The sequence below is a fragment of the Trachemys scripta genome, chromosome 3, assembly GCF_013100865.1.
Source record: "Trachemys scripta elegans isolate TJP31775 chromosome 3, CAS_Tse_1.0, whole genome shotgun sequence".
Lineage (NCBI taxonomy): Eukaryota > Metazoa > Chordata > Testudines > Emydidae > Trachemys > Trachemys scripta.
This window is the reverse complement of record NC_048300.1, coordinates 145897492-145924504: the sequence shown is the minus strand read 5'-3', so window position 1 is coordinate 145924504 and position 27013 is coordinate 145897492. Positions and strand designations below refer to the sequence as shown.

The 27013-nt window shown below is 42.6% G+C and overlaps 1 protein-coding gene across 4 annotated transcripts in view; it reads right to left on the bottom strand.

The window, feature by feature from the left end:
• The window catches only part of FILIP1 (filamin A interacting protein 1), a 148165-nt gene that overhangs the window by 90435 nt on the left and 30717 nt on the right, over positions 1-27013 (bottom strand). For 3 of the 4 annotated variants that reach the window (XM_034766189.1, XM_034766188.1, XM_034766191.1), the window contains one exon: positions 3074-3352. In XM_034766189.1, the coding sequence (XP_034622080.1) occupies positions 3074-3346 (273 nt within the window). In that variant the 5' untranslated portion in view covers positions 3347-3352. Of the gene's footprint in view, positions 1-3073; positions 3353-4531; positions 4553-27013 lie in introns of those variants that run through there. The other variant, XM_034766190.1, reaches the window with a different exon arrangement.

Below are 27013 nucleotides of genomic sequence, written 5' to 3'. Positions count from 1 at the left end.
GCTTTATAAAGCACTTAAACCATGGCACCAGAGCTGTGGCTAACAGGAGTCTCTTGTTCTAGAGACCAGCTAAGTAATGTAATTTGAACAATCCAGAAGGTTTGAAGACCAAGCTAAACCCAGAGTTTGATTTGGCTCTGTGAATCAAAACACTAGTCAAGCCACTACAGTTGACTATACACATCTGAAAAAGAAAATACGTAAAACGATACAGTGTAGTAGGTCACTGTGACAGCCAGGGAGTAGTGCCAGAATATTCACCCTGGCATGATTCTTTTTTGGCTTGTCCTAATTTATGATCACAAAGCCCAGACCTGCATCTCAAGCCAGGCTTCTTTGGCCTGCCCTCTCTATTAACAATTCAATACATTTAGCATAATTGGGGTAAATAATTCAAATTGGTTTTTGAAGCTATATTAAAAACCCTACGGATTAACAATTAATACTTTCCACTTCAATAGCACTTTCCTCCTGAGGATCTCAAAGTGCTTCACAGACATGAACAAATTTAGCTTCACAGTCCTCTTGTGGGGTAGGTAAGTATCAATAGACTCTATGCTCTTTGTGGCAGGGACTATTCATTTGTTTGAATAGTGTCTAGTACAATGGGACTACAATCTTGACTGAGAACTTTGGATGCTACTGCCGTTCAGATGATGATTGTGCTCAGTTGCCATATGAGGATATGGCATATGAGGAGGTGGATGGATGGGCCTTTAATCTTTCTGTTCCCTCAATGTAAAGTGAGAGACAAAGACTGAAGACCCAGCTGTGCTCCAGTGAAGTCTACAGGAATTTACATGAATGGGAGCAGGATCAGCAATGCTTAATTTGTAATGAAAGAGGTGGCAGGGCTCAAGCGGGGTGGCGGGAGAGTGGCTGCTGCTGGCCAGCACCGGGCATGGTATGGTGTTGTTACCATTACTTCTGCACTGCTGCTGCTAGCTGTGCTGCCTTCAGAGCTGGGCAGCCAGAGAGTGGCAGCTACTGACCCGGCACCTAGCTCTGAAAGCAGTGCCGCTGCCAGCAGCAGCACAGGAGTAAGGGTGGCATGGTATGGTGTATTGCCACCTTTACTTCTGTGCTGTGGCTGGCAGCAGCACTGTCTACAGAGCTGTCCAAGGGCCCAGCATGGGGCTATGAACTGCCAAGTCTAGAGGTGCCAGGGCTGAGCCCTGGCAAGCCCCAGCACAAATTAAGCACTGGGGATCAGGCTGTAAGTGACTTAACCAAAGTTAGACAGAATTCTACAACAGAGCCAAGAATAGAAGCAAATCTCCTGTCATGTAGGCTTGTGTCTTCACCACAAAAGTGTATTTCATCCCTCCCCCATCAGTGATGCATAGAAATCACTGAACTGATTTCTGCTTAAATCTTTCAGGAAACCATACATATGTTAAATGATTAATCAGATCAGTCTGCATTCAACACTACAGCTGTGTGTGACAGTTTTGCTTTGCAAAAATTAACACTGATATTTTCAAACATAGTTGCAAATCTCATCCAAGGTGAAATTTTTCCATTTTTAACAGTACACATGGCTAGTGAAATTCTGCCCCAGAAGCAATAGCATGACTTTTTGTAAAACTGAATCAGACAGAATTTCATTCTCTTTATTTCCATTTGTCATAGATAAATTATGGTTGTATTCCTCTGGAAAGGTGCCTTTTGTTTGTGACAAATTAAAGTAAAAAAACAAAGAACAATTTAGTTTCTGCCACTAAATGAAAAAAAAAGTTGGTTTCTCTTCTCTGCTGACAAGATTATTTTTCTTTTATACATATCTACTAAGAAAGCAACCAATCAATGCGCCTTAGACTGTGCCTTGGTATTTTGGTGATGAAATATGGATGGAATAATAGTGTTCAGTAATGAGCTCAGGCCTGATGTTTTTGCAGTGGTGGTGTAACTCAGGTTTCTCAATGGTTGATCACTCACAACATAATTGTTTCCTGCCAGTGGATTAATGGAGAGGCAACAGGGATGAGTCCAACACTAAAGGAAAAGTCCAGTGAATGTGGCTTTCAGGAAAAGCAGGGCATAAAAAAAGTGCTGTGTAATAGTGGTTCACTGGAAAGAAGGGGCTGGGGATGATAAAAGCTCTGACCGCATTTAAATTGCACCTGGGCAGTTTTAGGAGAAATGCAGAGAGGGGATGCCACTATGAAAAGAAATCCCATTCCCCCTGTTATAGCACCATCCCAGCTGTAGGTAAATGTGTCAACTCAGCCAGGAAAATTGGTATAGCTTTTGGAATGTTGCTGTGGTTCACAAATATAAACACAAGTGCAGTATAAAAGGCTAAATTGTTTCATGTATTGCCCCACTGCCACCTCAAGCATTAATGATTTCCAGGTTTCTCCCTCGCACTGAATAACTGTATTCTGAGTTGTTTCCCCCATTGTACTTGTTTGCATCTGAATCTCATATGGTTGTTTTCTGCCCACATGTCTAATCTCTTTAAGCCCCTTAGTATTTCTCTTTCTATTCTGAAACTCCTTTGCAACTCCTCCCTCCTTTGCAATTCCTCTGCAAATCACTAATGAGGATTTCAATAAGGCTGTATTTAATAGTGACTTCTGCACTAAACACCTCAACCCACTCAATCTCATTTGTCATTACTCCTCCTTTGGAGCCCTTTGTCTTAATTGTGTGTGCCAATGTTGAAACCCAAGTCTCTCAAGGTACGTCTACATTTAGAGCTGGGGGTGTGATGCATAGCTGCAGGAGACATCCTTGCACTAGCTCTTATTGAGCAAGTATGCTAAAAATATAGTGTAGCCATGGCAGCATGAGCAGCAGGAGGGGCTAGCATCCCTAAGTGTCTGCCTAGGGTCTCTCACAGGCAGGTACTCAGGGCAGCAAGCCTGTCCCACTGCTTGCTCTGCTGTGGCTGCACTCCATATTTAGTGCAATAGCTTGGTGAGGGCTAGTGTGAGTGCATCTAGTGTGAGTACGTCTCCTGGAGCTGGGAATTATCTCCCCAATTCCAAGTGCAAACATACCCTCAGAGAAGAGTGTAACAAGGAGAAAAGGCAGAAGAGTTATATAAGAGAGAGGATGTTTTATTTACCTGCAGTTCTCCTTCCATTATACTGAGGAGCCGGATTAAGTCCTCTTTAGAAAGTTCTATGGATTTCTTGTTCTTTCGTTCACCAGGTGCCGGTGACTTTAAGTGTTGTTTTACAGTCCCTGAGACCATGACCTCCTCTTCCTTTCGATGAGATTTGTTCTTTTTCTTGGCATCTTCCTGAAGGTTTTCATTCTCTGCATTGCTGACAATGGGCTTAGAACTGGAGAAATGCCCATTAGGAGAGCTTTCTCCACCTTGGTTTCGGGATCTCATCCCCACCTAGAGAGAGAAAATTATAAAGATGCATTTTCTAAGCATGTAAAACTATTTATATGAACACTTGATCTACAGCAGAATTATTGCCAAGAGGAAGAGCCATCGTTTCATTCTGAATACCAAGATTAACGTCATGCTCAACGCAAGAGTGCTGAAAAGCTCACCCACGTCAACAAGTTTGTCTTTGGAAGCCAATGAATCAAAATATTGATTATAAACTTAATAGAGCCTTAAAACAAGGTAACCATACTGAGGTGAGTTACATTCTGCAGTGCTTGGAATGACGTGGGAAACTGGTAACTAAAATTTTCCAGTCTCTTTATTTTATCATTCAGCATTCGGTTGGCTCATTGTAAGAAAAAATGAGAACACTGGGTTTGGAGGCACATCTTGATTTAACATGAGAGTCAGCTGAAAGATAAGACTGTACTTAATATTTATAAAAGCATATACCTTGAGTGTAAGTTTTCTAAGAGACAGACTGAGAAGGAATGTGACAAACTAGGATAATTCTCTAGCTTCTCACCTGTGGCGTGTTGGGTTCAATGTTGGTAACTGAGATAACCCTCTTCTGCAGACCCTCTTCATCATTTCCAGTCTTGATTATCGTGACATCAACCTCTCCATCCCTCCCTAACATGCACATCACCTTCCTGGGTTCACACTAAACAGAGCTGTTAAAATAATCTATTCTGTATGTCACTCTGACCACAGAAACATCCTGTTTAATCTCTCCGTTGGACCTCCTTTAACTACACCAAGTTGAAGCTGTTTGTCCTCACTTTCAAGGTTCTTCACCACACTGTCCATCCCTACATGTCTGCTCTTACCAAGTTGCCTCCCATGCAGTTTTCTCTCTGCCAAGAACAGCCCCATCTGCCTGTTTGTTTGCTTCTCTCACAAACATCTCTATGTCTTCTTCTTTGCTGCCCCCCCAAGTATGCAATTCCCTTCTTGATCTGATCAGTAAGGTCATTATCCTCTGTTCCATCACATCTCTCTTTGAGACTCACCTAGGTCTCAATGCCTATAGGAAATCAGCCAGTTAGTTATGGCTTGATGGGGGAGGTGGGATTCGTTGTCACTCACTTCATCTACTTACAATTATAAAATGCAAAATATAGTCAAGTGTATATATTTGGACATATACCCCTACCCTCCCACCTTTCATGTGTCACTTACCTATGGTAAGGTGTCTGAGGCAGGGACTGTGTCTTTGTAAGTATTTGTACAGTGCCTACCACCATGAGGCCCCAGTTATGATTTGGACTCTGGATGTTACTGTAATAGAACTGTAAAATAGTAATAATGAATTTTGAGGCCTGTTTCAGGGCCAAATTCAGAGCTAAGGAGTAAGGAGGTATAAGTTAGACTCCCTGATATTAACTTTGTCACCCTAAAACTCAGACTTCCTTAGACCTACTTATTAATGTGTAAGACTATAAGCTGATGTAATTTATAGGCTGAACAGTCAGAAGAAGGCATAAAAAGGATTAAGTTAAAGTAAGGGGGGCCTCTTCAACTTACTTTATTACACACACCCTGTTTCTTTTTGTGCTACACTCCTGTCTTCTGGCCTCTTATTGTGTGAGTTAAGCCAATTTAGACTCCCTTAGACTTGGTTAGGTTAGGTAGGCAGATTAAGAACTAACATGTAAAGCGGTTGAAGATATAATAAGTAGAAGTGAGTTGAAGGGAGCTTAGATGGAGATTAAGTATAACAAACTGTTTGAGGGACCTGGAGGAAGGTGTAAATAACGATATCTTAGATAACCTCTAGACTTTCTTTGACATTCTTAGGGCTTGATTCTCTGATCGCTTATACTGTGGTAAAACTGGTATAATTTTATTGATTTCAGTGGCATTACTTTTGAGATACATGTTAATAAGACTAGAATCAGGCCCCTAGATTTTTCTTAGACTTGCCTAAATTCACTTCTGACTTTAGTTTGAACTTTGTTCTCTAGTCACAGGAGATGATTTTCAGCACCACAAGTACTACCAGTTTGGTATAATTGCCAATCTGTGTTGATGAAAAACCCAGAAATAGCAGATCAGTAATGACAATGCAAATCTTAAAGTACACTGGCAAATCAGTTTGGGTAATCTTACACAGAGCCTAGAAGGATTTACATTTAAGTTGATTCTAGCCAGTGCTATAAATATCTTGTTTATATTAGCCTTAATTTTTTGTAATGTCATTCACAGAATGCCTGATTGTTTTTTTCATTTTCATCTGTTATATACTGGTTTAACGCTATTGAATTCAATGAAGTCTATCCTGAGAAGAGAATCCAGCCCAGTGTTTTTAAGCAAGAGAGTCTCGTAATGAGGTTGCTTGCATTGTAAAGTTATTTCCACCCAGACAATATGTGATACAGGTATACAATAGCTACTAACTTCCTGAAAGCCTACACAGTATATTATTCATCAGACTGTTTAGATTTATCACAAGAACTATGTTTTCTAAAAACAGATCTCCATTATGAGCATGAACAATATCTTAGGAGCTCAGGAAATCTTTTGGGTCTCAGGTTTGTAATGGAAAAATAAACACTATACTATGTTTCCTTTCAGATAGGGCTACTCAGTTTGTTTGGTTGTAATGGGTTTTAAACTCCACAACCATGTTTCCTCTCCAAGACAGAGCACTTGGGATTTACTTTGTCTCTATTTTCTATGTATTTCCTTATGAGTCCCTCTGGTCTGCAGCCTCCAGCCACAAGAGCACCTAAAACATTTTTCATGGTTTAGACTTGAGAGTGAATGATTTCATGGTTTTAGAGCACTGGTGGGCAACCCCGGCCAATGGGAGCTGTGGGAAGCGGTGCGGGCCACAGGGACGTGTTGGCCGCCGCTTCCCACAGCTCCCATTGGCTGGGAACGGCAAACCACTGCCACCGGGAGCTGCAGGTGGCCATGCAAGTGTAAACAAACTGTCTGGTGGCCGGCCAGCAGATTACCCTGATGGGCCGCGTACGACCCGCATGCCGCACATTGCCCACCACTGTTTTAGAGCATCCTGTAAGCATTTCAGATCATATATATACGTTTTCAAGTGGAAACCAGATTGTTACATTACACAGTGCTCTAGTTTATAATATATTACATAGTGACCTTGGCAGAAAGATGACTAAACCCTTAGAACTGAAGATTCACAGAATAGTTAAATTTAACTCATGACCAGTTGAGTAATGCTGTTCAGACACTTCAGCTGTGCCATAAAAGACTAGATAAGGGTAACTGTGCATGCCAGACTTCCTGAGGGGCGTCATGCTGCTTTCTTGTGTCACATCATTCTGGGGCATATTAACAGGAGCCTCATATGTAATTGTCCCTCACTACTCGGCACTGGGGATATCTCAACTGGAGTGCTGAGTCCAGTTCTGGGTGCCAAACTTCAAGAAATATGTGGACAAATTGGAGAGCGTCCAGAGGAGAGCAACAAAAATTATAAAGTGTTTAGAAAACCTGACCTATGAGGAAAGGTTAAAGAAACTGAGCCTTTTTAAGTTTTGAGAAAAGAAGACTGAGGCAGGACCTGATAACAGTCTTCAGATATGTTAAGGGTGTTATCAAGAGGATGGTGATCAATCGTTTTCCATGTCCACTGAAGGCAGGACAAGAAGTCATGGGCTTAATCTTCAGCAAAGGGGATTTTGGTTAGATATCAGGAAAATCTTTCTAAATATAAGGATAGTTAAGCTCTGAAATAGGTTTCCAAGGATGGCTGTGGAATCCCCATCAATGGAGGGTTTTATGAACAAGTTAGACCAACACCTGTCAGGGATGGCCTAGGTATACTTGGTCTTGCCTCAGTGCAAGGAGCTGGATTTGATGACCTCTCAAGGTCCCTTCCAGCCCTTCATTTCTATGTTGCCATTACAATATGACAGAACCACTTTGTTGTCACACACCAGTGAAAGTCTAAACAACATTCACATAGGATAGTAATTGAGCAACTAAGTGCAGGCTTACAAGCATGTGAACCGCAAATAACTAGTGCCCATTTAGACAAAGTTTAAAAAAAATCTGGGGCCAGATCCTAAACTGATGTAAATCAACATCACTCCACTGAAGACATCTGTTAAATTGAATTACAAAATATACTAATATTGCATGTAGATTAATCAATAATCCTAGTTTTTCATACTAATTGCCAAATTGAGAATTTTCTTGTCATGGTGCTAAAGGAATCAACCATTACAATCTTAGCTGACTTTTTGATATTTCTTTAGCACATGTAATTTTATTTTGCATTAAATTTGAGATTGAAGTAGGTGTGGCAAGCATTCAATTACACTCACAGACACTAAATAAACAATCTTTTAAGGTGTAAACTCACCAGGATAAATGTAATTTTAAAATCTCTGCCTATATCTTAAATTCCTTCCCTCAGTACTCTTTCCAAAACCCCTGCTGGGCACCAAAACCCCTGCTGGGCACCAAGGTGTTGTATGCTGGTGGCAGAGATGCAGGTGAACTCAGGATTAAATGACAGTTGCAGGGACTGAAGTTTTAATAACTGCTTTATAGAGCATTCTGAGACTAAAGACCAAATTTACTGCTATGGTCTGGCTGCTTTGCCGTGCTCTGGTGATGCAAAGCAGCTGTAAGCCTGACTTAGATATGGCTGCTTTTTTAATTGGAGCAGTGCAAAGCAGCCAGAATGTACGGGAGAATCTGGCCTGAATGTTTTGTCTTGGAATTATGAGTATTAAGTATTATTATTTTGGACCTAGGCTACCATTCTTTTATATTTCTGATAACATGGTGATCTAAACAAAAACAGTGTCTGAATTGTTGGATGATATTCCAGGGTTATGCCAAGTGCGTGACTGCCCAAAGCCCGGTTACCTGGCCTATGTGTTATCCCATCACAATTCCACCTCCCTGTTCCACAAACTGATTTTGGGGACCTACCCAGACCTAATTCTAGTGATAAACATCCTCCTGCTGCCTGCCCTCCATGACACAGGACCCCACATATGTGAAACTGAAGGGATTGTGTACCCCGAAGAAGTAGTTCAGATGTAGATTATTTACATTGTAGGAGTTTAATGTTTACATTTAACCCCGTGCTTGTTCCTTCCCTCACCAAGCTACATCTTAAACTATGGCCCAGGCTGCCAAATTCTACTCAAACAAGGAGTTGTACAACTCATCCCATTGACTGCAAGCATTACTGACTACTTGTGTAAATACATATTTGCAGGACTGAGCTCTATAAATGGGCTGTAAGTGCTTCAAGACAGTGACATTCACTCTTTTATTTATCTATTAAGCGCCACAGTGCCTTAAAAATAATAAGGAAAAGCTGAATGCTGTGATTATTTACTTGAACCTATATTGTTGTTCTGGGCATAGATTCTTCAGTTTTCAAAAGTTAACAACACATACAAGTTTTTTTAAATGTTCTTTACTTTTATTGTAAGAAATCTTTGTGAGTAATTTGCTGAGTAGAATGTCAGGAGAGAGTAGACTATCCGTTGTTCCAACCCTTTTTCTTCTATCTATTGTTATATAACCTCACTAGAGTTCCTGGAATAACAGGCCAGATTGGAATATATTGTTACATTAGCTGTGTTATTATTAGAATCAGATAATGCAAAGATTTCTCTGAACCCTAGCAGACAGTCCCTTATGATAATCAAACATGCTGATTTTGGCTACATAATGGTTTCTCATCTCAAAAAAATAATAGTGTGAGAGTTCAAAAAAAGACTGTTGATTTAGATCCATAATATGGTCATTGGCTGTGGACACAAATTGTAGTCTGAAGTTTAATAATAGATCTGAATAATAGAAACACCATATGGAAGTGCTGTGTTTCTGTGAAAAGCTAACAGTACACCGCATGTATGTCCAATAAAAGTTTTTTTAAAGATGAGTCCAATGTGGAGCCATTTCTCCAAATTCCTCTCCCTCAAAGTTTGGCATTCGGGTTCTATGAAACACAGATTTGAGACATCCCTGGGTTTGGTTTTACAGAACACTCCGATGCCAGTTTGAGTTATGATACACATGTAGCCAGAAGAGAATGTAACCCTAATGACTAACACTATGAAGAACGGAACAAATGTTAACCCTTTGTAGTTCTGCAGTTCCTAAATCTCCAGAAAACAAAAAGGCTAGAGCACTATCCCACTGTGCTCTCTAGCTGCCTTTCTTCTCCTCTTATGGGTCACAGACTATCTGCACACCTGAAGAATCAAACTGAATACAAGGTTCTTATTCCTTTTACCTTTACCAAATGTAAAGTAATTTATCTTGGGGGGGGATTGAAAGATCATGTCCTTTTGTGATGGAGGATGTCAGGTGCTTGTTTAAGTACAGGTATCTGTACACTAGGTATCATGGGACAAACCCTTGCCTTGGTGCTTAGATAACCAAGCTGCAGACTGAGGATCTTCACCGGGACCAGGGAGGGAGTGCCCTCTCCCCTAGGGTACTGTATGGCTGCTCTATTTGCAATAACACCAGCAGTGCTCCATGAGGTAGGGAGAATAGCTGGTGGATCCACAAGTCACACCTCTGCCCCTTTCTGCCAGCTTAAACTCATCTGTGAGCATGAGATCCATGGTTCACGGCCCCTGTGCAAGGCTCAGCACCCTGCCTGCCCAATGCACTGAAACAGCACTGCTGTCAGGGAGCACAGCAGTTATGGAGAATCTGGATTTGGCCCTATTAGCACTATCCGGTTTCTGACAAACGGTATGTGTGTGTGTGGGGGTGTATTATAAAATATATTGGTATCTAATGTACATTACTGCTTTCTACTATCAATGGAATGGATGGATAAACATCCCCTAACCTACTTTGGTGAACAAGAACTTTTTTTTTATGTTCGTAGAAAACACTTTGACAAAGACCTGCTCTCTGAGGTGCAGTATTGGTTGCCTTAATTTCTCTTTTTTCCTTATATTTTCAAATCAAATTATTTATTTGTATACCTTTTCAATTTCTCAGTTTCCCCACTTACTTGTGCATTGTGACCAATTAGCACTGAGGGGGTTAATTTCTCCTCTGGGACAGGGAAATCAGAGTGTTGGTCAGGTAGGCATGTTTGGGTTGGTATGAATGAACTATCAAGGACTGTCAACAATATATGAACAGAGTTACCTTGGAGATATAAAGGAAGACCAACAACTGGACATTACTTTTAATGAGATAAGGTGGATGAGCATGGGTAGTGGGTGAAGCTTCGCATTGAAGAGGCTAACCCCCTGTTCTGCCTCTTCTGACCAAGGCCCCACTCCCACTCGCTGCTCTCACACCCTCCCTCCTATGATCCCAGCTGGGGGGGCTGAGAATTCGGTCGGGGGGCCACGAGGGGGAAGGTGAGAGGTCGTCCGGCATGGTGGAGCTCTTTGCCCTGGCTGGAGCTTGGAGCCTGCAGCCCCTCTCCCATTCTGCTCCTTATGCCTGCAGCTCTGCCCACGTTCTGCCTTTTCCACCCTGAGCCCCTGCCCCCTGCTCACTCCTTTCACCACCACTCCCCTTTCCCGCTGCAGCCCTAAGACCAGAAAAGTTCTATTCCCCTACCACCGCAGCGGGGAGTGAGAGCTCCTCCAGCCCCAGGGCCATGATGGGGGGAGATTTTTCCAGGGGCCCAAATCTGCCACTCCTCACCCCCCCGCCCACAACAGTGCGAGGTTTGGAGAGGCTTAGCCTCCCCTTGCCTCCATTACACGCTATCTATGTGTATGAGATAATATCTTTTATTGGACCACCTTCTGCTGGTGAAAGAGACCAGCTTTTGAGCTTACATAGCATGGAAGAAGAGTTCTGTGTAAGCTCCAAAGATTGTCTCTTTCACCAACAGAAGTTGGTCCAATAAAAGATATTACCTCACCCACCTTGTCTCTCTACTATACTGGAATCAACGCAACAATTACATTTTTAATGACTGCCAATCAAGGGAGGCAGAACATGTGAAAACAGCTTGACTAAAGCTTGAAACAAAGAACTGAGATAGTCAGGGGTCAGGAATAAGAATTCTGCTGCTTAGGGTACGTCTATACTTACCTCCGGGTCCAGCGGTAAGCAATTAATCTTCTGGGTTCGATTTATCGCATCTTGTCTAGACACGATAAATCGATCCCGGATCGATCCCGGAAGTGCTCGCTGTCAATGCTGTTACTCCTGCGCTGCGAAAGGAGTACGCGGAGTTGATGGGGGAGCCTGCCTGTCACGTCTGGACCCGCGGTAAGTTCGAACTAAGGTACTTCAACTTCAGCTACGTTATTCACATAGCTGAAGTTGCGTATCTTAGTTTGAAGTGGGGGGTTAGTGTGGCCCAGGCCTAAGTGTAATGGATTTGAATTCAGGATGCTTGGGCAATAGAGGCAGATTGGGCTGCTACCATAGACACTCTTGCAAGCTTTTCTTTTCCATTCTAACCTAAGAACCTACATACTGCCTTTCCTTTGATTAATAACGGCTGGCTTGTTTTAAACAGGCTGTCACTGCTAACATTGCTCTCAAAAGGATAGCGTCTCTGACAGGAATTCAAGTTCTTTTGGACTTGCTGAAAGAACCCTGGTGAGAAACAGGAGAACTAAGCCACAGGGCCCAGTCTAAGGGCAAGTCTACACTACAGCACTACATCGGCCAGTGTGGACAGCACGAAACTTGCCTCCCTCGGGAGGAGTGCTTTTTCACACCCTGGAGCAATTAAATTTATATTGACTTAAGCAGTAGTATAGACCTGCAGTCCATGTACTGGACCCGCTACACTCTGTCTTGCCAAAAATAGAAGACCTTGCACTAAAGGGTTACACTCTCAGAGAGATCGTCTAAAGGTCAGAGAGATGCTCACCCTACAGATCCATGACAAACCATAACAGCATGTGAATTATAACGACCATACCGTTTCTCTACCGAGAAAAATACTTCAGTTTTGTGTGTGAGAATTGCTATTTAGGAACTATTTGCCTATCAAAAATTTTTCTGAAACTTTCTTAGTCATTGTGAGTTGATATAATGTTCTTCAAAACAAGACAATTTCACAAAACTAGTGATATAACCTTCAGGGCAAATCCAGTGGACACAGAGTACGATACATGTGGTTTATGCTAGTGTCATTTTGTTGGCTTCATTGATTTCAAGCCAAACTTTCCCTCAGTTACATTGGTTGCTCTTGAGCAATCCACTTTGTCTAGCAAAGCAGTGGCATGGACTTGTTTCACAGGGAGTCTCGTCCAGCTGCCTTCAACTGGAAAGGCATTTTGGGTACACTGGCTGAGGGATAATAGGGAGAGGAATTTAGGTCACCACCTACTCAAAATAAACGTTTATTGTTTGATCTGTGTCTGTTTCATAGATTCCAAAGCTGGAAGGGACCACTGTGATCATCTAGTCTGATTTCTTGTATAACACAGGCTATAGAACTTCCCCAAAATAATTCCTAAAGCATAACTTCTACAAAAACATCCAGTCTTGATTTAAACATTGTCAGTGATGCAGAATCCACCAAACACTTTGGTAAATTGTTCCAATGGTTAATAACACTCACTGTTAAAAACGTATGCCTTATTTGGGTGGATTTACTGTCCTTCCTAGCCTAGTACATCCAGTGCATGTGTTCTCGCATAGCAAAGTGCCCATCTACCACTACAGTGCTCTATTCCCATTATGATGCAACCTAATTGGATATCTGGGATGCTTGTTTTTTAATCTGATATTACAACAAAGTTTGGTTTTAAAAGAAAATCATCACTGGTATCACAGTACTCAAGTGGCTGGCTATTTTTACTGGATGGTACATTACTCTAATTCGTTTCCCACTAGGACGTCAATAGGAGTTTTGGCATTGATTTCAATGAGATCAGAATTTAGCCTACAAATACAGTGTACAGAGCCAGACTGTGCCATTAAGGCACAGGGCTGTATTGGGGTAGCATATCTGATCCAACGCCTTTTAAGGTCAGGTCTACACTACACATTTACTTTGATATAACTACTTAGCTCAGGGGTGTGAAAAATCCACCCCACCCCAAGTGACGTAGTTATACTGACCTTAATCCCCCATGTAGACAGTGCTATGTGAGCGGGAGAGCTTCTCCTGCCAACACAGCTACTGCTTCTCGCAGGAGGTGGAGTTAAGCCAAGAGGAGAGCTCTCTCCCATTGGCTTAGAGCGTCTTCACCAGACATGCTGCAGCTGCACCGATGTAAATTTGTAGTGTAGGCCTGCCCTAAAGCTCCCCAGCAACCTGGACCACCTTCCTAGGGTGTAGCATGTGTGGAGGTGACAGGAGTATCTGGGTTATTGCCCAGATTCCCCACTGCCCCCTCCATCTGTTTTGAGTAGCTTGTCCCACAGTGGACGTTAGCATGGAACATGCCTTATTCTCAGGAAATTGCAGCAGTGTAGTTGTGACTGACCTTTTGGGAAAAAAGGCTCATAACAGGCCTGAGTTTGTGAGGTAGTGAGTACACTCCACTTCTGGGTACTAAGTATCTCTGATTCACACTAACTTTCATGGACGTTTTCCGCACCTCTTCATAGACATGTAGCTCCTTGAAGAATTGGGTCAATGGGTATTTTATCCTTTGCATATTTTTTCCTGCTTTCCACTCTCTGAAGTTCTTCCATTCCTCTAGAAGAGCAGCTCATGACCTTTAATGCAGGCTTTAAAGAAATCTTGTCACCATTAATTTTAGTCTACAATTATTAAACATTTGCTTCATCATGTGACAGCAAGAACATGCCTGGAAGATTACTAGGCAGGCAATGCAGTCTAGCTGACCTATCAAAAACTTTCTTTGCTCCTGAACTTGAGAATCCGTGGTATTAGATAAGCATTAATCATTTCTGTATTGTTAACAATATAGACCCAAGCTTATATCCCACAAGGTAAAATATACCATGAACTTATGAACCATGCTCAATCTTTGTTAAGCAGTTTTTTGTTCTCTGTCAGAGAGTAGGCTTCCCTCACACTGGATTCCTTGCTGCAAACACCACAGCCAAGTTCAACACCAACTGCTTTATCTACGGGGTGTTAAACAAGTCCTTACCCCCCACCCCATAAGTCTTTTACCTTCTCACTAGGCATAAGATAGAGGAATCACTCCCTCCTTACAATCATGGGCTTCTCTAGCTCTTCCTTCTCCCGTTTCTCTTTTAACTGTCCTCAACTGAGGTGCTGAATCACCTTGTTAACTGGTGAATCATCCAGTCCTTAATCAATTATCACCTCAATTTGGCCCATGTGGGGATACTTGCCAAGTGCACAGAGTGCGGAGTCAGCCTTAAGCCACTCACACTCCGTCACACTCCAACAATGGATTTTCTGTTTCCAAAATGGCAGGAAATGGGGATGCCAATAATACATGCAGCTGTTGGTTCTTCCTTCTAGTCCCTTGTCATTGCCCTTCCAATGACCCAGGAGTGATATAGATCTGCTCCAGCACCTAAGAGTGATATATCACTGCTCCAGCATGATGTGGAAATTAAAGTCTAATCCTTCACTCTTTGGGGCCCAACAACCTCATGTTTACTTAGAAATGTGTTCCAGAGAGCTAATAGTGACAATAAGACACAGCCAATAAGGAAACAATGCTTTTATATTAGAGGCTGATTTTTTTCACTTTAATTGAAACATGGAAAACAATTACAGCTAAATTTTGTTTGGCTTTTAAAAACTGCTGGGGGCGGAGAAGCAAAGAAGAAGATACAAACAAATACAAGCACGCCAAGGACAAAACTAGCGGCACTATCCACAGCAAGAGTAAAAAGATGAGCCTTGTCCTGCAGCTCGTCCTGCTAGGTCTTATTTGGTTATTGACCAAAGCGGAGAACCAAATCCCTCACAGCAGCTCCCTCTCTTTTGTGTCACGGGAGTTCAGGCTTGAGCACCAATGCTGGTCTCCATCTATGTACTGTGTAATCATTCCACCCAAAGGGCAGAATTGCAGCTTCGGAAAGGCACCATCCCTCTGAAATCTAACCAGTTTCAAAAATGAGTTAAAAGTAGCTTCTGATACTAAACCAGTCCCAGAGTCCCACTGCCAATTTTTGTGGTTTTTACAATAATATTTTCCTATTTTAGTTTTTTCTTCTTTTTTTTTTTTTAAATCTCTTCTCCTTCTCCCTTGCCCTGTTGCTGTGTGAAAAATCCACAGAACCAAAATAAATAAATAAAGCCCTAGCTGGCTTGACACAGGAAACAGTGACACTCGCTATATACAAACAGTAAACAAACTGGGTAGGAAAAATAGAGCAGCACTTTCATTTACAGTAAGGGTAGGTCAACTCTTTGCAGGCAGAGGTATGCTTTCAAAGCAGGAGGAGTTCTTTAAGCCACAGCCCTTGTTAGTGCGTGTTTGGAGGTGCTTCAGCTCAGAGGGAGTTCTGAGAAGCATTGAGCCTGAAACAGCACAATGTTCCACTAGTGCTCGAAGATGGATGCTGCTACCACACTCCTTCAAAGATGGCAGCAATATTCCTTCTTCAAACCATGCCACTTCTACTGGCTGTACAAGGAGTGGGGAAGATAATAATCCAGCTCTGTCTCTCTGTGTTCCCCTTAGGCGGGCTAGCACTCTCTAAGCACAAGACACTTGAGTTGTTATTACCATTTGTGCAATGAAAGAGAAAAGAATTCTTATGTCCTCTACCCATTTTGCTTCCCTGTGTAAGGCTAATCACAATCTGTCCCAAATTATTTTACCACAGGGTTCTCAAACTGGGGGTTGTGACCCCTCAGGGGGTCACAAGGATATTACATGGGGTTTGCGAGCTGTCAGACTCCACCCCAAATCCCGCTTTGCCTCCAGCATTTATAATGGTGTTATAAATTAAAAACACTTGTTTATATATTTAAGGGGGAGTCACACTCAGAGGCTTGCTATGTGAAAGGGGTCACCTGTACAAAAGTTTGAGAACCACTGTTTTACCAGCTCTTCAGTGAGTACCGTACAAATGTATTGGAAAAATTAAAGAGGAACCAAAGTTAACCTGCACCATATATATGTTTTCATTGGTTTGAAAGATAGCAATGCTTCATGCCGATAAGGAACAACATAAAATACTGCACAAATAGCCCCCTCTGTGCACTGATGGTGACCTCATATGCTTCAGTGCCTTTCAGATATAGGAACCACATTCATGTATCTCTTCTAATGACTTGATTTAAAAAAAATTCCCAGCCAATTTCTTGACTTGAAAAGAATGATTTAAGATCATTCTTATTTATGGATCTACACGTTGAGTCGGTTTTACTCTATTCTTGACCATCCTGTCCATTCTAGTTTGTTGAAAGCTTCTCCTGTCTTATTAACTCGGAGGAAGAAAAAAATGCTAAACTGAAAACATAACATAGCTACCTTAAATATTGGGGAGAAAAAAAGATCCAAATAAATATTCCCACATAGCATCATTTTGTTTTCACATAACTGAAACGACACACTGTCAGAATCACCTTGCTTTAGGGCTGTAACCTCTTAAAATCCTGTTTCAACATGGATACAAGGGAGGGTAAATATCATTTGTCTCAGTCAGCCAGGCTCCCTACATGTCTCTAAGTTTGTTTTTAGTGATACAGACCCTTGAATTTTGGGGTGCCAAGTACCTTTGAAAATCAAGTGTATCAGCATTGGGCTAATGCACGAGAGCCAGAAAAAGAAAGTGACCATCGTGGCTGTAGGGCCAGATTTTCAAAATTGCTCAACACCAAAAGTCCCCCCACTGTGACACTTATGGCCAAAACCAGCTCAGCAACACCCAACATGCTGAACACTCCTGAAAATCTGGACCTGATTTAGGTGTCTAAATGGGAACTGAGCTCATTTTCATATCTAGCCCCAGTTCTTTGAGTTGAACTCTTTTTTGAAAATCTGGCCCCTACCGCCCAAGATAAGTAAATATGACAAACAATAAAGTATCTTAAAATTAGTTTTGCATTGGTAATATAAAGTGCTATTCATAAAAGAGGTACTGGTAGTAACAGAGGTATATTGAAAAAAATACATTGGCCAAAATTTTCAAACTCCTATGACTAGTATTAGGCACATGATGTAAAAGTGGCCTGGTTTCCAGAATCAGAGGGGTAGCTGTGTTAGTCTGAATCTGTAAAAAGCAACAGAGGGTCCTGTGGCACCTTTGAGACTAACAGAAGTACTGGGAGCATAAGCTTTCGTGGGTAAGAACCTCACTTCTTCAGATGCAAGTACTTCTGTTCTGTTAGTCTCAAAGGTGCCACAGGACCCTCTGTTGCTTTTTACTGGTTTCCAGAGTCACTGAAAGGCATTGAGCAGGTGCCAAGTACCTTTGAAAATCAGGCCATTTTTTATGTACCTAAATATAGATTTAGATGCCTAATTGTAGGCATCTAAATCTGAAAAATACACAAGAAAAGATTAGGGACCTATAAAGTCCTGGTTGGCAAATTAGACTAGAAAGATGCATACAAGTAGAAAAATTACCATTCCTCAAGAATTATACATAAACTGAGAAAATATTTTTCCGGGTAGTTCTGTGCTAAGTGTTACTTATTTCTTTACTTAAATATTTTTCAGCCGACCTCCAAGGAATGATGGGCAACAGATAAAGAATTCTGGGCTTATTTTCCCAAGAGTGTTTGCAGTCTCTGAACTGGAAAGGAGCTTCACTGCTGGAGGAGTGCAGGAGGCGATGGAGCTGTTGCCCTTTCCTGAGTGTTTTGCCAGGGAGAGCAGCTTTATATTCCTGCCAGGGAGCCAGCCTGACCCTAACCTGCCTTGGGAGCTGTAATGCCCAATTCCAGCTCACCTAGCATAACAGGGGTGCAGGCATTGTAAGTCACTGTCCTTACTCCTGGCAGACTTTCCACCACTGAGGATTGTCAGCATGGGTTTTATTGGAAGAAAACTATAAAACCCAGGCAGTGAATTGGGCTCGATGCTTTTACCTCCCAACCATCTAAAAACTTGTGATTGGTATAACTTAAAATATACAGTGAGGGGCAAGAAGAAAGTGTAGTTATACTAGTTGATATTCCCTTACACATCACTCCTGAATTATGTATTGGAAGACATTTTAAAGCCTACTCAATTTTCTAAATTGTGATTAATGAAGAGAACAAAAAACAGTAGAGATTTATATGTTGTAGAAAATGCGACATCCTCCTTGACTATGCATACCAATAAGATGGCTACACAAGAGTTAAATAGCAAATGTTTCTGGATGGAAATGCTGATTATTATTAAAAGCTTAAACCTACCTCCGTATTTAAACTGCTCAAAATTACATCAATATCACTTTTATATTTTTGGATGGATATGCTAAGCAGGGGACAACACAACTCCCATCAGCCCCCTCCCCATTTGCACATCCCCTTCCTCCTGGCCAGGTAAGGTGAACCAGGAAGTGGCCAGCCTGTGTTAGGTAGCCACCAGCCACATGGTGAGCCAAGAGTCGCAGTGAAATTGAATGTAGAGGGGAACCTCCAGGAACTGAATGCAAACGTTAACTGTGTGTGAAACCAGCTGTGACAGCTGGATGCAAGTCTGTGTGAGACTTACGGGGTAGCAGCAGCAGCTGGGCTGGGAGCCAGTGCAAAGGGGCCCCAATAAGAGTCACTAACTGAGCCTGGCTTGGAAACAGGAAAGCTTCTATTTCCTTGAATAGAAACTGACCTAGACAGGGCCCTCCAGGCACCAGGCCTGAAGAGTCCTAACCCTCTAATTGCTATTGCTCACTTTGAACTGTACCCGTTCAAGCCTCTGTATCTAGGGTATTTGCAACTTATCTCTTTCCTGCCAGCCCTAGTAAAATACCCTTTCACTTAGCTGTGTGTCTGAATGGTTACTGGGACTTGCCATAGCTAGTATCAGGGCTAGCCTCTATGAGGCCTACCTGCTGAAGTGCCTACCATTTCAGGAAAGATGTGGACAAATTGGAGAAAGTCCAAAGAAGAGCAACAAAAATGATTAAAGGTCTAGAAAACATGACCAATGAGGGAAGATTGAAAAAATTGGGTTTGTTTAGTCTGAAGAAGAGAAGACTGAGAGGGGACATGATAATAGTTTTCTAGAACGTAAAAGGTTGTTACAAGGAGGAGGGAGAAAAATTGTTCTCCTTAACCTCTGAGGATAGGACAAGAAGCAATGAGCTTAAAGTGCAGCAAGGGCGGTTTAGGTTAGAGATTAGGAAAATCTTCATGTCAGGGTAGTTAAGCACTGGAACAAATTGCCTAGGGAGGTGGTGGAATCTCCATCATTGGGGATTTTTAAGAGCAGGTTAGACAAAAACCTATCAAGGATGGTCTAGATAATACTTAATCCGACCATAGCTGCAGGGGACTGGACAAGATGACCTCTTGAGGTCCCTTCCAGTCCTATGATTCTATGCTTGCCTCCCTGGTACCTTACATGTTTGTTATACTCTAGCACTGAGCTGCCCATGTAATGACTGAGATTGGGGCAGGGGAAATTAAATAGCAATTATCCTCCTTGGTCATGCTGTGTAATGGAAGCCTTGGTCAGTTATGTCTGCATGTTAAGGCCCAGTTAATCTATCCTGCTTCCTTAAATGAAGAGGCAATTTTCTTTATATATGCTTGGATATTTCTTTGCCAAATATTATGATGTAAAATCATATCTATAAAAGTCACAAGATTTGACAAAGAGTAGAAAATTCCATTCTGCCCCACACCCTAACCTCATCCCCCCAAAAAAGAAAATATATCACATTAGGGTTCTTCTCTGTAATGGAAACTTCTGGGAAAGCAAGAAGTACACTCTGATCTCTGATAATGTTCATTTCTAAACCATCAACACAGCTTTTTCTCCCACTACTTGCTCAAAGTTGCACTGCAGGTTTTTCCTGGGCAAGAGACATTTTTCACACCTGCTCAACTGAGAGTTTAATTGCAATTCTCCAGAGTGCAGAGTAACTGACTCTAGAATAATTATGCTCAGAGAAACTCACTGGGCCTAAATGTTCTATATACAGTAGAATACATCTTCCATACAGTTTTAGAGCAGTCAAGATAAAAAATGCACATTAAAGAAATATATCTTTACCAGAGTTATTAATAACACTTCATATTATTAAAGCTGAAAGACTCTGTCAAATCTATTTTACTTTCAGGCACTTGTTCACTTTTTTCATTTCAGCAGACAGTTTGTCTTCACTGCACTGTTAGCTCAGGGTATAACTCAAATATTGCCCCTAGTCCAACTACTGTTGCCAATTGTCTGATCACACAAACCCAAACACCCTGGCCCTGCCCCTTCCCCAAGGCCCTGCTCACTCCATCCCCCCTCCCTCCATCACTTGCTCTTCCCCACCTTCACTCACTTTCACCGGGCTGGGTAGGGTTTGGGGTGCAGGAGGGGGTGCGGGCTCTGGGTTAGGGGGTAGGGCCAAGGAGTTCAGAGTGTGGGAAGGGGCTCTGGGATGAGCCTGGGGCAGGGGTTGGGGTGCAGGAGGGGTTGTGGGTGCAAGCTCTGGGAGGAAGTTTGGGGGCTGGAGGGGCTCAGGACTGGGGCATGGCATTTGGGTGTGGGAGGAGGTGAGAGTTGCAGGCTCTGGGAGAGAGTTTGGGTGCAAGAGGGAGCTGAGGTAGAGGGTTTGTATGCAGGAAGACGTGTGGGGTGAAGGCTCCGGCCAGGAGACACTTACCTCCGGTCGGCGGCACAGTGGGGCTTAGGCAGGCTCCCTGCCTGCCCTGGTTCCGCGCAGCTCCCAGAAGCAGCTGGCACATCCCTGTGGCCCCTGAGGGGAGAGGCAGGGGGCTCTGTGCTCTGCCCACACCTGTAAACCCGCCTCTACAGCTCCCATTGGCCACAGTTCCCAGCCAATGGGAGCTGCGGAGTCGACGCTCGGGGCAGGGGCAGCGTGCAGAGCCACCTGGAGTCCCCCCCCAGGGGCTGCAGGGACATGCCAGCTGCTTTTGGGAGCAGCGTGAGCTAGGGCAGGCAGGGAGCCTGCCTTAGCCCCACTGCACCGCTGGACTTTCAGCACCTAAAATTTCCCGGTTTGGCTTTAGTAGCCTCTGGGAGCTAGGGCCTGATTCCAGGAGACTCCCGGAGAACCTGGCAGGGTTGATAACCCTAAGTCCAACTTTTGTCTGTACACAAATATCTCTAGCTCAAGTTAAGTGGTGCTTTCAACTGGAACTGTCTGGCGCATTAGGAGGTATGGGTTGAATGTGGTGTGATGCTGATGCTTGAGCTAGTAATGCAGTGGGGACTCATTTACTCTGTGCCTCTAACACAAAACATTCTGTGCTGTCTGAATGTTGTTTTGCAGTGTGAATGCTCTCACTTGAGCTAGGCTAACTCCAGTGTAGATAACAGGACCTGATGCTTCAGTGAAGACAAGTCTTCAGCCTGGGAAACTGAATTAGACTGGTCAGTTTCCTTATTGTTTCTAATCAGTTTCACTTTCTGATTTTCAGGCAGCAGTACAATGATTCAGTGTTTGGGGTTCAAACACTGTAGACAAATATTTGAATCCAACCAAAAACATGATAAAACTCTTTAAATCAATATTAAGTTTTGTAACTGTTTAACCAACACTAATTTTAAAAGTCTAAGTTCTGATATAGTCCTTGAATTCATCTGTACAACATCATCAGGCGTGATTCAAACAGTGACTTTAAGTAAACAAGTCAACAAATCCCAATCTATTCTAGAACTGCTTAAATAATGTGGTCTGGTATGGACATTTTTAGACAGTAACTGCAGCTGGTGGTGTGTTGTGTGATTGTATTTCATTATGGCACACTGTTAGTGTTTTTGTTAGTGTTATCAGAAGAAAGGTTTAAATACAGTACATACAGAGCAGTGACAATATGCATGCCCTTATGCCTGCTGTCGTGCTTGCAAAAGCATCTTTATTACAGCTGTGTTTATTGATACTAATGCCAGTTACTGGTTTTTAGGCCAAGAAATGTGGGTCAAGAAAAAACACGTTAAAGGAAAGATTTTTTTAAAAGTAGAAACATATATCTGTGTGGTATTGTCTGATATTGTCCGGTATTGTCTATGATTCAATGGATGGACCTTTATAACTGCTAGAAACTACTGAGTGCCACTGCAAGGGGAGTATCAGACAATGAGAATCCTTCAGACCTGTGATTTGCTGGGGCAAGGATAAGTATGAAAGACAGAGGGTTATCATTGAAAGGATAAAGGGACCCAGAGCATAAAAATATCTTTCAAGTCCAGAAATTCTCTAACACTCTAAGCAATATGAAGTGAGCCATTCTCACAGAGTGTCAGCAGTCTCAGTTATCTCCCTCAGTTCATCCTAATAAGCCAGTTTATTGTTCAAGGTGTGCATTAGCAATGTGCATGCAGTTCCTGCAGAGACCTAAATAAAGGCGAATCTCTCTATTCTGGTAAACCACAACATGCCTGAATAGCTCTATATTTATACTTGTCATTCATCGGCCCCTTCTACCTCAGACACATATTTATAGTGAGGAAATAAAAAGAGATTTGATTGTCCTGAGGTATTCTTCCCCATCCAATAATTTAAATACTATGAGAAAACCAGATCTCATGATACTTTAACTTCATAAATGACTCCCTGAAAACCAGAAACATAAATATGAAGAAAAGTACTAAAACCCTTGCACATCATGGGAAGCTAACAAAATGCTATTTCTTACATCTATTGGCCAGTTCTATAAAAACAACATTTATTGTACTTATTGACCTCGGGGGGGGGGGTTTCTAGCTGTGATACCAGCCTCTAATGAAAAGGAAGATAAGCTGGAGAAAGCTCTATAATGAGGATTTTCCAAACCTTGAAGAAACATTTTTGAAGCCATAAAGGAGGAGGCCTGAGGTAAATGTTTTGTTCAAGCAGTGGAATAATTATTGGGCAATAGAACACCAACACATTTTTAAATAAGAATGCGGCATGATCCAACCCCAGTTTACTTTGGTGTGACATTGGATAGATCATTAATGTACCACAACCACTTGAGGAAGACAGCAGCCAAAGTCACCACTCAGCACAACCTGCTCAGAAAATGGACCAGTCCAACCTGAGGTACAAACGCCCGAATGCTTAGATCATCAGCCCTTGCCCTCTGCTATTCAACAGCAGAGTACTGTGCTCCTGACTGGTGTTGCTCGTCTCACCTGAGGCTGGTCAATGTAGAGCTTAACAAAGCGATGCATATTGTTACGGAGACTTTACGGACAACTCCATTGCCATGGCTACTGATATTTAGTAACGTAACACTGCCCCATATTCACTGTGAAAAGGCCTGTGTCATGCTGCTGGCCAAGATCCGTGACAATAGCGACCTGCCATTGTATGCAGACCTCTTCAACCACCTGCCAACTCACCTGTCTTCTAGATCAGTGCTTCTCAAAGCCGGTCCGCCGCTTGTTCAGGGAAAAGCCCTGGCGGTCCGGGCAGGTTTGTTTACCTGCCACGTCTGCAGGTTCAGGAGATCACGGCTCCCACTGGCCGCAGTTCGCCGCTCCAGGCCAATGGGGGCTGCAGGAAGGGCGGCCAGCACATCCCTCGGCCCACACCACTTCCCGCAGCCCCCACTGGCCTGGAGCGGCAAACCGTGGCCAGTGGGAGCTGCAATCGGCCGAACCTGTGGATGTGGCAGGTAAACAAACTGGCCCGGACTGCCAGGGGCTTTCCCTGAACAAGCGGCGGCCCGACTTTGAGAAGCACTGTTCTAGATGCCCTTTATGGTCATTTATGCCATCACAGGACATGACAATGGAATCTGCTTGACGCAAGAAGTGGTCAATGACGACACTCATTAATCACTCTCTCACTACTGACCCAACCATCTATAGGTTTTGATCTGGCAAGGTACATGTGGATATCTCTGAACCAGTTTTAAACAGGACAGAGCAACTGTGTAGCCAATCTTTTTAAATGGGAGTTTTCTAATGACCACTTTAGACTATGTTGCATATCCTTGATGAGTGCCCACTGACTTATTTTGATGGTGGGCTACCGGGTCTCCATCTGACTGATGATGATGCCATTAAATGGGTGGGCACATTGCACATACACTGATGATGAGTTAGCACCTCTGAAATGTGCAAACCAGACATTAACATGTAAATGTTGCTCTCACTTATATAGTCTTTGTATATATATATATATATCGTGGCAAAGGGTATAGAAAACTAGAACTAGAAATATTTAACGCCAAATTCTGATCTGACAGTTTACTGTATGCAGTGTAGTTGTAGCTGTATCAGTCCCAGGATATCAGAAAGACAAGGTGCATGAAGTGATATCTTTTACTGGACTAACTTCTGTTGGTAAGAGAAACAAGCTTTTGAGCCACACAGAGCTCTTCTTCAGATCCATGACCTTTCCAAAGATCTGAAGAACAGCTCTGTGTGGCTCAGGGGCATTCACGTGGGGGGTGGGGGGAACAAGCAGGGGCATAGGGCCCCAATAATTGGCAGAGGCACAGAACTCCTCCAGCCCCGGGGCTAGGGTGGGACCTGACAGAGCTTTTAGTTACAGCATTTGTCAGCCGAAGCCCGTCCTCCAGGAGCCAGTATTCTCTGGAGCTCACCCACCCCACTCATTTCTCTGTGTCCACCAATGAACAGCTGAGATGATACAGGTGATAGTCCTCCTAACCAATAGTAGAGAGGTAGTGAACAGAGCCTGTGGGGGTGGGGCAGGCAAGGAAGGCATCAGTCAAGGGGGGAGCATGGGGTCCCTGGTGGTGACAGCATAGGGTACCCTGTGGTGAGGGTGGGTAGGAGAGGGGAGCACAGGGTCCACAGTGGGGTCAAATTTTTATTCCTGTGCACCGCCCCTGGTGTGGCTTGAAAGCTGGTCTCTCTCACCAGCAGAAGTTGTTCCAATAAAACGTATTTCCTCACCCACCTTGTCTCTGACAATTTACTGTCATTCTCAATGAAATTAAAACTTTTCAGAACAAGATGTTCTCTTGGATGAAATATTTCATCTAAGGGACCTCTCTAGCCTTATTACTCTAAACATATTCCATTTCTTGGAAGCTGATTGGCGCCAGGGATTGTGCCCCCCTTCCCTCCCCCAGTGGCAGCCTGACAGTTCAAGCCAACTAACTCTAATCATTGTATCCCAGCTGTCCCTAGAGTCACTAATAAGACCTGCACTGTTTGTTCGCCTCAGGAGGATGTTATTTAATATTTTGCCTCACAGCAGTGAAGTCACATCAAGTGATGTCACCATTTAAGGAATAACCCTGGGGACAACTATAGCTAACCAGAATGGCAGCACTTATAGCAGTACAAGACACATTTTCCCATGTAATTTCTAACTGAATTATTTGTGGATCCCAGCAGAATAGGAAATAAATGAGAAAGTGATATAAAACCAACTTGACATTTGCAGAACATATCATCTGTTATTGCAATTGACAAATGATCCAAGAGTGCTTTCAAAAACTCTGAATTGGCCTATGAGAGGAAAAAGGGAAACTATGGTAAAGAAATTGGAGCCAGACTCACCTCTCAGTTAACCTGGTGCAATTCCATTAAGTCAATGGCTTTACACCACTGTAGCTGAAAGGAATACCTGGCATTATATGACATGAGATAATTTTACTGATAAAGAAAAGAAATACATTTTTTCCTGGAACATTAGAAGAGGAATTTTAAATACCAAACAACTAGTTCCAGAGTACAATTGTGCAATCTCCTTTTTTTGTTTTGTTTTGTTTTATTCACAGAAAGCATTTCGCACCAGCACTTCAGTCAAGGACATCCTATTTGTTATACCAAAGAGCTCTGAATCATGACTGACATTACACTTTGCAGGAGACAAAGCAGAGATCTCTGGGGTATTGATGTAAATTTGTACAAGATACAGGAGGTGTAAAGAAATCGTTGCTTTGCTTCATAAGAAGTCTATCTTTTGGGACATATATGAGGCTTGATCCTGCACCCATCAGAGTCAGTAGGAGTGTTTTCATTCATTTCAATGGGAAAAGGATCAGGTTTATTATCTTAAAAAACTAATTTAAATATGCAAGCAGATAGAGCTGATAAAAGATGGTGAGCATTCATTCTGGTAATGAAGAGCTTAATTTTCAGTGCAGTTAATAAATGCTAAGAAGCAAAGGGGGGTAATTTTCTTTTCAGTTGTATACTTTAGTAGATATTAAAATTATCAGAAGAGTGATTCTGGTCTCATTTCTGCTGGCACATGTCTGGAGTAACTCCAGTTTGTTTAAAAGGGTTCTTCTAGACTTGGATCATTGTAAGTGAGATCTGAATCTGGGCCATTAACTTGAAAAAGCAACTTGGTCCATGATTTTCTAAGGTCTTGTTCACAGGGCACATAGTTTAAAAATATCACTGGAGCATATTTTGCCTCCACACTATGTAATTTGAAAACTATGTTACAATTGTGTTAACCATGTTCAAACCTCACTCAGAAGGGGTAGCTTAGAACATGGCTCCGAATCGCATGGCTTAGCATCACTAATTGTTCATGGAGTGCTGGTCTGGTGCAGATGCTTAAAACCAGTTTTGAAAACGTTGTTTCATTTAACGCCAAATCATGTTGCAAAATAATAATTAGCTGTACTTATATAGATACAGTTGTATATGCTGGTTTCACTTTCTAATCTTCTTCCCAAACGTACTGACTTCCAAGGTAACTCTCTCTTCTCTATCCAGCCACATACTGAGCCTGATTCTTTCCTCACATACGCTGGTGTAATTAAGAAGCAAC